Source organism: Aspergillus pseudotamarii (assembly GCF_009193445.1).
Source record: "Aspergillus pseudotamarii strain CBS 117625 unplaced genomic scaffold BDV38scaffold_3, whole genome shotgun sequence".
NCBI classification, from domain to species: Eukaryota; Fungi; Ascomycota; class Eurotiomycetes; order Eurotiales; family Aspergillaceae; genus Aspergillus; species Aspergillus pseudotamarii.
The window spans coordinates 949,541-960,851 of record NW_022475017.1 but is presented as its reverse complement, the minus strand read 5'-3'; the positions used below and the strand labels follow the sequence as shown (position 1 = coordinate 960,851).

At 49.3% G+C, this 11,311-nt stretch overlaps 3 protein-coding genes across 3 annotated transcripts; 2 read left to right on the top strand and 1 right to left on the bottom strand.

Annotated features, from left to right (window-relative positions):
* Positions 1-204: 204 nt before the first annotated feature.
* On the top strand, positions 205-2,123 carry BDV38DRAFT_293523 (major facilitator superfamily domain-containing protein; the record flags this gene model as incomplete). Its single annotated transcript, XM_032062273.1, has 3 exons — positions 205-437; positions 510-1,123; positions 1,189-2,123. The coding sequence occupies 3 exons, from the start codon at positions 205-207 to the stop codon at positions 2,121-2,123; spliced, it is 1,782 nt and encodes a 593-aa protein (XP_031919141.1).
* Positions 2,124-2,441: 318 nt separating this feature from the next.
* On the bottom strand, positions 2,442-6,901 carry BDV38DRAFT_293521 (ABC transporter ATP-binding protein; the record flags this gene model as incomplete). Its single annotated transcript, XM_032062272.1, has 3 exons — positions 6,556-6,901; positions 5,553-6,498; positions 2,442-5,488 (listed from the first exon to the last, which is right to left on the bottom strand). The coding sequence occupies exons 1-3, from the start codon at positions 6,628-6,630 to the stop codon at positions 2,442-2,444; spliced, it is 4,068 nt and encodes a 1,355-aa protein (XP_031919140.1). The 5' UTR covers positions 6,631-6,901.
* A 3,130-nt stretch (positions 6,902-10,031) lies between these two features.
* On the top strand, positions 10,032-11,189 carry BDV38DRAFT_293520 (uncharacterized protein; the record flags this gene model as incomplete). Its single annotated transcript, XM_032062271.1, has 2 exons — positions 10,032-10,301; positions 10,416-11,189. 2 exons carry the CDS (start codon positions 10,032-10,034, stop codon positions 11,187-11,189), a joined length of 1,044 nt encoding a protein of 347 aa, XP_031919139.1.
* Between the last annotated feature and the right edge of the window lie 122 nt (positions 11,190-11,311).

The following is an 11,311-nucleotide window of genomic DNA, read 5'->3' as shown; positions in this document are numbered from 1 at the left end:
AAAAAATTTCTCGCCCTATTGTCGTAGCGCTCAACTCTAGTGCACAGCTAGTAGTCACTGGCACAACCGTAGCCGGATCATACCTGTGTCTTCCTTTTGCATACATATTGCTGCTGTACGGCTGGATTATGGGTTTCGCGTAAACATATTGCTGCCTTCTTTCTCATAAAGTTCGATTTTCGGCTGTCAACACCGGAATCCATTATGATGAATCTGCCTTCGCTCAATCATACCCAGCTTGCCCCGGATGCATCTCGGGACCAGGTGACTACCGCACCTGCAGCAGATCCCGAGAAGCCTAGCCTACCGAGCCCAGATGCGAAGGAGTTGCAAGAAAGGACGACAGACCTTACTGACAGTGAAGCGGCTGGTGTCAAGAAGGCCGAAGCGGCAGCACTAGTTTGGAGCAAATCTGCTCTGTGGGGAATATATGCCTGGTATGGACGTCTCAAGCTTTCCTTCGGGCGATATCTGAAGCAAATGGGCTAATAACCGCCGTTGCACTTTAGGATTTGGGTGTGCTTCTTCATGCTAGCATTCCATTCGGCAATTGGCAACAATGTGCTTGTCAATGCGTACGCCAATTTTAAGACTGCCCCTGAAATCTCAACCGCCTCCATCCTAGCCACAGTTGTCGGTGGTGTGATGAAGCTCCCTATCGCAAAGATACTGAATATCTGGGGCCGAGCGGAGGGGATGCTGGTATTTACCGGTCTTTTCCTGTTGGGTATTATTGTGCTCGCATCTTGTACCGGGCCGAGTGGCTACGCGGCGGGATACGTGATGTACTGGGTTGGATACAATGCAATCTACCTGATTCTCGATGTCTTCCTTGCCGACACCTCGGGTCTGCGGAACCGGGCATTTGCATTTGCATTCTCGAATACACCGTTTATCTGTACCTCGTTTACGGGCCCATTGGCCGCCCAGTCCTTCTTGAGTATGACAACATGGCGCTGGGCGTACGGCGCATTTGCGATCATCTTTCCCTTTGTCTTCCTGCCCCTCGCGCTCGTTTTTAAGTTCTACGAACGAAAGGCACAAAAGATGGGCCTATATCAGAAAACACACAACGATCGTACCTGGATCCAATCGATTAAGCATTACATTCATGAGTTCGACGGTTAGTACGCTCTCCTGTTACCTGAAGGTCCTTCCATGCTAATTTATTTCTTGATTTGATACTAGTAATTGGTGCGGTCTTGTTAATGGCAACATTTATCCTGCTCCTTCTCCCCTTCAGCCTTACCACCTACGGACGCGCACAATACAAATCGGCCACATTTATCGCTATGCTAGTCATTGGGTTTTGCCTTTTCTTTGTCTTTGTTGCGTGGGAGCGGTTCTTCGCTCGCAAGCAATTCATCCGATACGACCTGCTCAAGCAGCGGACGGTTCTCGGTGCCTGCATACTTTCCGCGCTACTTAATCTTGGCTATATGGCCTGGGATCTCTACTTTCTCAATTTCTGCATGGTAGTCTACAACCTCAGCGTCTCGAATGGAGGGTATATGAACCAGATATACAATGTGGGGTCCTGCTTCTGGGCCCCGCTGTTCGGGATCTATATCCGACAAACGAGACATTTCAAAAATGCGTGTCTTTACTTCGGCCTCCCTTTGATGCTACTTGGCTCCGGATTAATGATCCATTTCCGCGGGGAGCACGACAACATAGGCTATATTGTCATGTGTCAGATCTTTATCGCATTTGCTGGAGGCACATTAGTTATTGGGCAAGACATGGCAGTAATGAGCGCCGCTGATCACGACGGCGTCCCAATGATGCTTTCGATCCTAGGGCTTTTCGCCAGTTTAGGTGGCGCGGCGGGCAGCGCCATCGCGTCTGCAGTTTACACCAACGTCTTTCCCAAAAGACTCCAGGACGGATTACCCCTAGACGCTAAGGGTGACTGGGCTGACATCTATCTCGGCGGCTATCTCACTCAGATGACATATCCCATGGGGTCGGAAGTGCGCACTGCCATCAACAATGCGTGGGGTGACAGCCAGAAGTACAGTTGCATAGCCACTACCGCTGTTATTGCGCTGGGCTTCCCATGTATTGCCGTGTGGAAGAATTTGAATGTGGACCAGAAGCAGAATAAGGGTGTGATGCTTTAGGGTGGGATGGGAGGTGGGAAGCGCAGGCTCTGGGAAAGGTCTTCCTCTTCAGAGCTACGGTGTGTGTGCGTACGTACAGTTTACATCTCCTGCGATCGAGACAATCGCTCCTTCTATCATTGATCGCCTGTTTCCTGATTTGATCGTCTCTCAACCTTGATGCGGTGTCTGTATACATCACCACCGTGTATAGTTCTAATTCTACCTAGCTATAATAAGTACCTGTGATTGTATCCTATGATCGTATAAACCATGTTTCTATGCAGAATAACATCTCCTAACTTCTATGTTATTAGTCTACCTAATAGCTTCTAGGCATCAGACATCGAGCGACTGATGCAGCACACTCTCGCGATACATCTCACTCCGCTCAATCAGCTCCGTATGAGTCCCACGGTCCACACACCGACCCCCCTGGATAAGGAAAATCTGGTCCGCGCGATAGATAGTCCGCAAACGATGCGCAATGGCAACAACAGTAGTCTTGCCCATAAATCCGGACAAGGCGTCTTGAATTTTGCCTTCCGACTCACCATCCAGAGCACTCGTGGATTCATCGAGCAGTAAGAGGCGGGGCTTGCGGATCAAGGCCCTGGCAATCGAGAGACGCTGCCGTTGCCCTCCGGAGAACTGCTTCCCGGCATTTGTACAGATCGTCTCGTACCCCTGAGGCAGCTCCGCGATCACCTCGTGAATGTGAGCCAGTTTACACGCCTCCTCAATCTCGGCCTGTGTTGGCGTATGCCCCGGCCTCGCCCCCAGGGCAATATTGAACGCCACGGTTCCCTCAAAAAGCACATTCTCTTGAGGAACAATAGCAATGTCGTCCCGAAAGCTGGTCGACAAGACACGGGTCACATCCTGGCCGTTGATGACAATCGATCCAGCAGAGGGATAGTAGAAACGTTCTAACATAGCAAAGATAGTAGATTTACCGGAGCCACTCGGCCCAACGAGTGCGTAGAATCGCCCTGGTTCAAATCTAACGGTCAAGCCCTTGAGGACGGGGGTATCGGGTGATGTAGGGTATGAGAACTCCACGTCCCGGAGCTCTGCACCCACTGGCATTTGGCCAGTTCCACAGGACGCAGATTCGGAACGCTCATTCGCCTCGATGTCCGCATCCGACTTTCCTGGTCCAGGCATCAGGGCCCGATGGATATCGCCACCGCCGAATTCCCGTTCGTTGGAGTGTGTACTCACGAGGTCAACGATCCGCGATGCCGCCTTCCCTGCCTTCGACAGATCAGGGGCCAAGGCTAACATCTGGCCGCATGACTGAGTGCTGAACAGTAAAGCCGGCAACACAATGAAGAACTGCAACTGGGAGTATAGTCCCGAGGCAATCTGTTTAGAGCCCCACCAGTACGCAAGGGCGCTGATAAGGTTACTAACACTAAATGCCGCTGCCAACCAGAAGTTTCCCCAGGTAATGGCCTTCATGGTCCTTTGGTATGGTCCCTGGATGGAGAATAGGAACTCCCGGTAGAGCTGTTTCTCCAGCGAGAATCCGGCAACGAAACGCAAGTTCCCAAGCGCTTCGATTGTAATCTCCGTGGCCCGGGAGAATGCCTTCTTGTGCCGTTCGGCAAATTGACTCTGCACTCGCAGTTTCATGACCCCAGCTAATAGGAGAACTGGTATTGTGGGCACCAGCACGATGGATATTTTCCATGCCACGATGAACGAGATGATTATACCCGCAAAGAGATTCACAGTGGTCGCGAGGAGAAGTCCAATAGTAGTTCCGGTCAGGCCACTAATAGCCGACGCGTCTCCTGTAATATATGCAATAAGTGTTCCCGGACTTCGCCCACCAGTACTATGCCATGTCAAGCTCTGGCTCAGGAGTGATCGAAGTGAGGCCACGCGGACACGATATAATGTCTGGTCTGCAGCCCATCCATACGCGCATCCACCAATAATGTTTGCAAAAAGCTCGATAAGCCCCACAATGAAAAACATAAGGCCAAACAAGTTCCCACTGTGTCGGATGTTAGGTGTGCCCTTGCATGGGCTAAGTCCTCCGACAGTATTGCCAAACAGAATTGCGTTTGCACTGTAGCTCCCGCCGATAATTACGGACATACCCAGCCCTACGATGATAAGTAGCAGATTGGGGCGAATGAATGAGAAGTATATTCTCGCGGTAAGACGCTTTGATCGAGTCGGAATCTCTTCTTCGGGTGTGGGCACGGTATTAGACGTCCTCTTGGCTTCACCTGATGGCTGATCCGTTGTCAAGTCGACTTCCTGCTTCTCCTGCAGGACAGCTTTCTCGTCAATAGTTGGCTCCAAGGTTTCGGACCCAGTAAGGGTGTTAGTACGGCTGGCTAACGCCTTCGCCCCATCTGCCTCCGCATTGTCCATTCTCTGCAAACCAATCATCTTTGCATACATGCCACCACTATCCAGTAGTTGCTGGGGAGAGCCATATTCTGCCACATGGCCTTTCTCTATGACCACAACTTGGTCGGCATCCTTAATGGCCGCTAAGCGGTGCGCGATAGAGACGATCGTGGTAGTTCCAGATACCTTCAGCAGGACGGCCTGAATCAGCTGTTCGCTCATTGAATCGAGTGCCGCTGTGGCCTCATCCAGGATGAGCAGTTTGGGCTCACGAACAAGGGCAGTGGCGAGGGCAATGCGTTGCCGTTGGCCACCACTGAGCTGGCCACCCGCGGTGCCCACACTAGTTGCTATCCCGAATTGCAGTGTTTCGATGAACGAAAGAGCATTGGCTTTGTCCGCTGCCACTTTCGCCCGTCTGAAAATCTCAGAGATTCTGGGATCACAGTTCCTGAGAACTTCCTCTTCTGTGCATCCTGATTGAATCTCAGTCACGACGCCGGTGAGACTCATATCCAGGATCACCTCAGCCAAGTCTTCATGCTCGACTGACCCGACCAGGCCATATGCGATATTCTCGAGGATTGACCGGTCCAAGAGCTGCGACTCTTGCTGGACAAAGCCCATTTGCCCTCGGAGATTAGCTACGTTAACGTGCCGAATATCCTGTGTGCCAATACAGATACTTCCTGTAGACGGGTCGTAGAATCGTTCCAAGAGGGCGACAATAGTGGATTTGCCTCCTCCGGAGGGACCAACAATAGCAGTATGCTGTCTAGGAGGAATTGAAAAAGTAATACCCTGCAAGACGGGGTTCTCTGATCGAGCCGGATACGTAAAGTGCACGTCGTTGAATTTGATCTCTTCTTCGCGAAGATCGGCACACTTTGTCCCCATGTCGGAGGTGCCGTCGATATTGGAGGGGCGATTGATCACTTCTAACAGGCGCTCAGAAGCACTTGCTGCGGCACTGAAGACATGCATATAAGGGGAAACCTGGCTCAGGATGAATGACGCTGTTTCACGTTAGTTGGTAATCAAGCAGTGGAAAACGACCTGTCGAGTCGGTAGATAGCTTACCATCGATGAGAATAAATATCACGGTATATACAGCGCCCACGGAGACACCGGAATTGCGGCCGTCGATTGAGTCCGCTATCAAATGTGCTCCTTTCCAGTAGGCTAGTGCATTAGATGAGTAGACCACAAAGAACAGTGTACCCATCTGCGCCGCATGCACCGCCGCCTTTTTCAGCGCGTCCTTCTGGGAGTTCGACAGGTGCGAGGAGAAGAGATCCTCTAAACGTTGGTGCGCATTGAAGGCATGCACAATCTTGAGATGGGACAGACTGGACGATGCGATGGAGGTAGCCAGGTCGATGTGTTTGCCCACGCGGCTCCCATACCGGGAGGTGAGGTGGCCGCCAACGAGAGCCATCGCAAAGAAACATGGTACGATGGCAATAAGAATGCCCGCGATCACTGGGACTTTTATAAACGCCACGATATACGCCGTAACGAAGTACGACAGGGTCGCCATATAGATACCCACTTTCTCGGACGTTCCGGACTGTACTGTCTCAATATCACTGACCAGTCGGGAGATGACCTGACCTGAGGGTAGACTATCGTGAAATGCTGCCTCCTGGCGGACCACGCTTCGGAAGTATGCCTTGCGATAGCGACGAGCCAGCCGCTCGCTGACGAGTGCCCAGCATGCCGCATATATGTAGATGCTCACGAAATTGAAGATCGTAATGTAGATCAGGTACAGGACTTTGGTGCGGACGGAGGAGGGATTGTACTGCGTTGCGGAACAGGCGACCGTATTAAGCTCATTGATCAGTTGACCCAGCACGATACCAAGCAATGGCTCCGGAACTCCTGCAGCAATGGCAAAAAAGGTTCCCACCACCATGAGCAGCATATCAAGTGCGGTGTAGTTCAGCGAGAATAACAGGCGGATGAAGGTGAACAAGGTCTTGATATCCTTGCCCTTAGGAACGGACTTCGAGACATGTTCGATCTATGCTCCGTCAGTCATTGCCAGCGACGGCCTGGCGAGATGGTAGATGGTTCATACAACTGCTCGCCCTCGTCCTTTCTCTTCCGGGGTGCCTTCTGGCTGATTGCTATTCAAAATCTCAGATGCCGGCATCCTAGACAATTGCAGTCTCGATGCGTGCAATTGACCGCAGCAAAGGGGAATCGACGAGAAGCTACCGTGGTGTCTCTTTGAGTGATCCCTGTTACTGTTAGCCTGGGGTCCGTTCCAGTCCCCTAACCCGACCTGGCTTCCCGTCCGGTGAAGATTCTGTCTCTGCAGGCTTGCCAGGTATTACGCGAGAGTATCCATTGTCGTCACAATTTTACATACTACTACACGGTAGTATCCCCTCTATCCCTTCTGACTGCCATGTGCATGATCACCTTAACCCTATCAGATGATCTGATAACCGTTAAGGTGACATTGAAATTTCCATAGCGTCGGGTAAAATACACTAGCTGAATCTGTTTCGGGACCGCGGGACCCTGAGAGGTATGCAACTTTCACTCGATCTTGGTTTTTGCAAAACCCCGAAATGGTTGGTGGTGGGTTCCGTAAATTCATTACCTAACCTATTTACAGTCCCCACCTAAAGTTTCCGTGTAAAACGCGTCATCCGCGACCACGCGTTTTTTCTACCTATTTCTTATTTCTTCAACAAATGGCTCCTAGAACGCCTCTAGGGGTAATAGACCCGAATAGGATAAAGAAATCCGAATTAAGTCCCTATACTAGGGGTTTTATATGTGGTTTAGCTTATACAGGGATTTCTCAAGCTAAAATTGGAGAATCGCTTCAAATTCCTGCGTCAACCGTTCAGTATACCATTGAAAAAAAATCGCTCCGAAACAATGGGAAATCGGTAAATCGAGCAGGCAGGCCTACTGTGCTTGATAAACACGATAAACGCAGGATTCTAGCCATTATACAGTCCGATCCCTTTATTACCTACGATGAACTACGCCGTCGAAGTGGGACAACTGTCTCCAACTCTACCTTTCTTAGACTGTTTAAGGCTTCAGGATATGGCCACTGGCGCGCTCAAAAAAGGCCTAAACTGAAAGAGGAGCATGCTAAGAAGCGTTTAGAATGGGCGTTAGCCCACCGGAACTGGAGTGTTGAGCAGTGGCGCAATATTATCTGGTCAGACGAATGCTCGGTTGAATTAGGAAAGAGAAAGCGTCAGAAATGGTGCTTTAGACTCAATCGGTTAGGAGAGAAGTGGAAAAAAGAGTATATTATCCCATATAGCAAGTCTAAAGGTCTATCTATTATGATCTGGGCAGCGTTTTGGGGTAGTTCTTGCTCAGATATTAATATAATGGCGCGTGATCCTGACTCCCAACGATGTGGCTACTCTGCAGAGAGCTATCTCAAGATTCTGGAAGATAATCTCTATTCTATATGGGAACCTGGTCTAGAATTCATGCATGACAACGCTCCTATACATACAGCCAACAAGGTTAAACGTTGGTTCCAGGATATAGGGATTTCTACTATCGATTGGCCGCCTTACTCGCCTGATCTTAACCCTATTGAACACGCCTGGTCAAAGCTGAAAGAAATGATATATCAGCTTGATCCTGAGATAGAGATATTTGAAGGCACCGAAGAAGCTTTAAAAGCGCGTTTTAGCGCTTTAATAGAGCGCGCGTGGAATGAGATATCTGAGGATTTTTTTAATAGGTTGGTAGAGTCTATGTCTAGGCGTGTTGAGGCAGTTATTCAGGCAAAGGGCTGGTATACTAAATACTAGTCAGGGAAAAGGTTGATTTCTTTCAAAATTCATTATTTTTCTATACATATTTAAATTTACTAGTAAATTCCTAATAAAATGGAAGAATGGTGGCCGTTTTAGAAAACTAGGTCAGTTTGATGATTCGGGCGGTAAAAGCGCCATACACGGAAACTTTTGCCGTAGAACTGTAAATGCTTCCAGATCGATCCATACGGAGTGACTTATATGACAGTGTTATTTCTTTACAGGATTAGTTTAATTTAATTTCCCACAAATCAGACTCCCGAAAATCGCAAAATCCTACTCTGCCTCGGGAGAAGTCCGAAAGCCGATATTCGCGCTGAACTGTCTCGTAGGGACGAAATCGGACAGGGTATACATATCCGCGGCGCAAGTACTTCAGGTAAATACATTTGTAAAACCTTCTGTCAAGGATCTTTAGCACAGCCGGCTAAATAAAGCTCGAGCGTCATGCAAATATACACTGTCAGGCTCAAATATCAACGCTTGGCGCCGAGCCCGTAGTCCCTCCAAGGGCATACTGCACTGAACATCGGTTGACATCTATCCGGAATGCCAATTACGCAGTTTCTCAGATCACTCGCAGCATATGTCTACGCCCCTTCCCGTTATTCACACTTCAGTATGCGAGTCTATCCCGCCGACAGCCCACCTACCGGTGGAACACACACCATGTGAATCAAAAGTGTCTTAGTTTTCTAGCCACTGCGTTGATTAGTAGGGAAAGTGTTACAGACCCTTGTCTAGCGTACCTTATCGAGGGTGGACACGCAAGGCAGAATATCATAGGATGACGATATCCGGTCACGGACGGCTAGACACCCAAGGATTATTCTATATGTTATTATCTCTCTCGAGACTAAGTGTGTGACAACTTGATACTATCATCTACTTATTCTATAAGGACATACAGTAACCCATTGACTGCGCAGAAGCCACACACTGGGAGGTTAGTAGTTGGGTGGACGACCACCACCAAATCCCTCCTGTTGTATGTTTTTGTGATTTACTACATTTGTTGCTATTGTGAATAGATGCGACCATCTTTCTGGCTGATACTGTACTACTTGCTACATATATATACACTGTGGACAATGACCGTTGTACAAGGCACTAAACGGTGTCCGTATGAAAGTTGATTAAACTCTTCGTATCCGAGCATCGTCTGCCGCTGCCTGTCCTCTTTAATAAGGAAATAAAAGAACAAAAAGAAGGGAAAGGAGGAGTAGGAAGGGAACAAGAATCGACACGAGTGCTGCTAGATATTTTGAACATCAAAATCTGAGGGAGTTATTTGATGTATCGCAAGGTTCCATGGATCAGTATGCGTGGTGTCGCATCTGATACTAAGAAAGGTCTCCACTGAAAGAAGCAATTTTCAGCTTTTGTCACCTATAGTCTGTTCAGGTTAGAACTCCACACGAAGCTTTGGTTCTTCTCGGGGGCCTCCCTTATTTATCCCCCCGAGACTGTGAGAGAGCGCGTCAATTTGCTGCTAAGAATTGCGAATACGTAAGCAAAAGGGGTCATGAGTAAAACGGCTTAGCTAAAACCAGACAAATCCTAGATTCTCTAAGCAATACCAAGAAATGTCGCATATACTTTGGCCTCGGCCTCAGGCCAAGGTATGCACATGCTCTAACCCTAGTATCATTGGTATTTTCCTTAAATTTTTAATTAGTGGTTCTGAATACTATACTTTTGTTGTCATAATTTCAAACATTCTTCCTTCACTCCTATACCGCACAACATAATGTCCCACGTCGTTATCATTGGCGCCTCATTTGCAGGTATCCCGATTGCCCATTCCCTTCTCACGGACGTCCCATCGATCAAAGTCACGCTACTCAATCCATCAACGTTTTACTTCACCATTGCTGCCCCGCGAATCCTCGCCAAACAAGATGCGTTCCGACCCGAGCAATACCTGCCTCCTATCGAAAAGGCGTTTGTCTCCTATCCTAAGACCTCCTTCGAATTCATCAAAGGGTGCGCCTCCGCGATAGACGTGTCTACCAGGACTGTCACCATAGATACTGCCGAGCCACATATCATTTAATATGACTGCCTGGTCATCCCATCCGGCAGTACCACCGCGTCCACAAGCTAAAGCAACACTGACAACATTCCCTTCAAGCAATCCAACTCAGACAACATAGAAACCTTGATCCAAGCTGCCCAAGCCTGCATTAAGACTTCCCAGAGCATCGTTATCGGTGTCGCGGGTCCCATTGTTGTTGAACTTGCTGGCGAACTCGCCGAGGCTGCTCGGTTGGCCGGACGGGGAGTGAGCATCACGCTCGTGTCCGCCTCTAGTCGCATCTTACCCATGTTGCAACTAGCTAGGAGCAGGGCGGCAGAGAAGCTTCTCGCTGCTCAGGGCGTGAGAGTCTTGACGAATCAAAAGGTTACTGGCGCAATGCAGAGCTCGGATTCCGGGATATGGAAGGTTACGCTGAGTAAAGACGGGGGCGAATTAGATGCAGACTTGTATATCTCCACCACTGGGGCGTTGCCGAATAATGAATTCAGCCCGATGGGGTTCCTGAATGAGAATAGATGGGTTGTTGTCGATAAGGAGCTTCCGGTCGTCTGGCGCGGTGGAGCTGGAGCGGCGTCTTTGCCGATTTATGTGGCGGGGGATATCACCAATAAGTCGATGCGGTTATCGTTCAAGGCACGGGAGCAGGCTGCTGTGGTGGCGAACAATATGAAACCAGATACTCTAGGTCAAGGAAGGAAGCGCAAGACTTATGACCAGGGGAATACGATCCTGATGATGGTCCCGGTTGGCTCGACAGGGGCCACGGGGCTGATCTTCGGTTGGACTCCATGGAGTACGATGGTGAAGATGGTCCAGGCGAAGGACTTTTTGATTTCCAGGGCTCAGTCCTCTGTTGCTGCCAGCTGAAGGTGCTTATCAAAGCAGTGAATGACTACCCTAGCACAACTGCACACAGCACATATCTAATGTCAATCCCACTTGACTCAAACATCATATGGCACTAATGTCGTCCCTTGAACACCTCATTT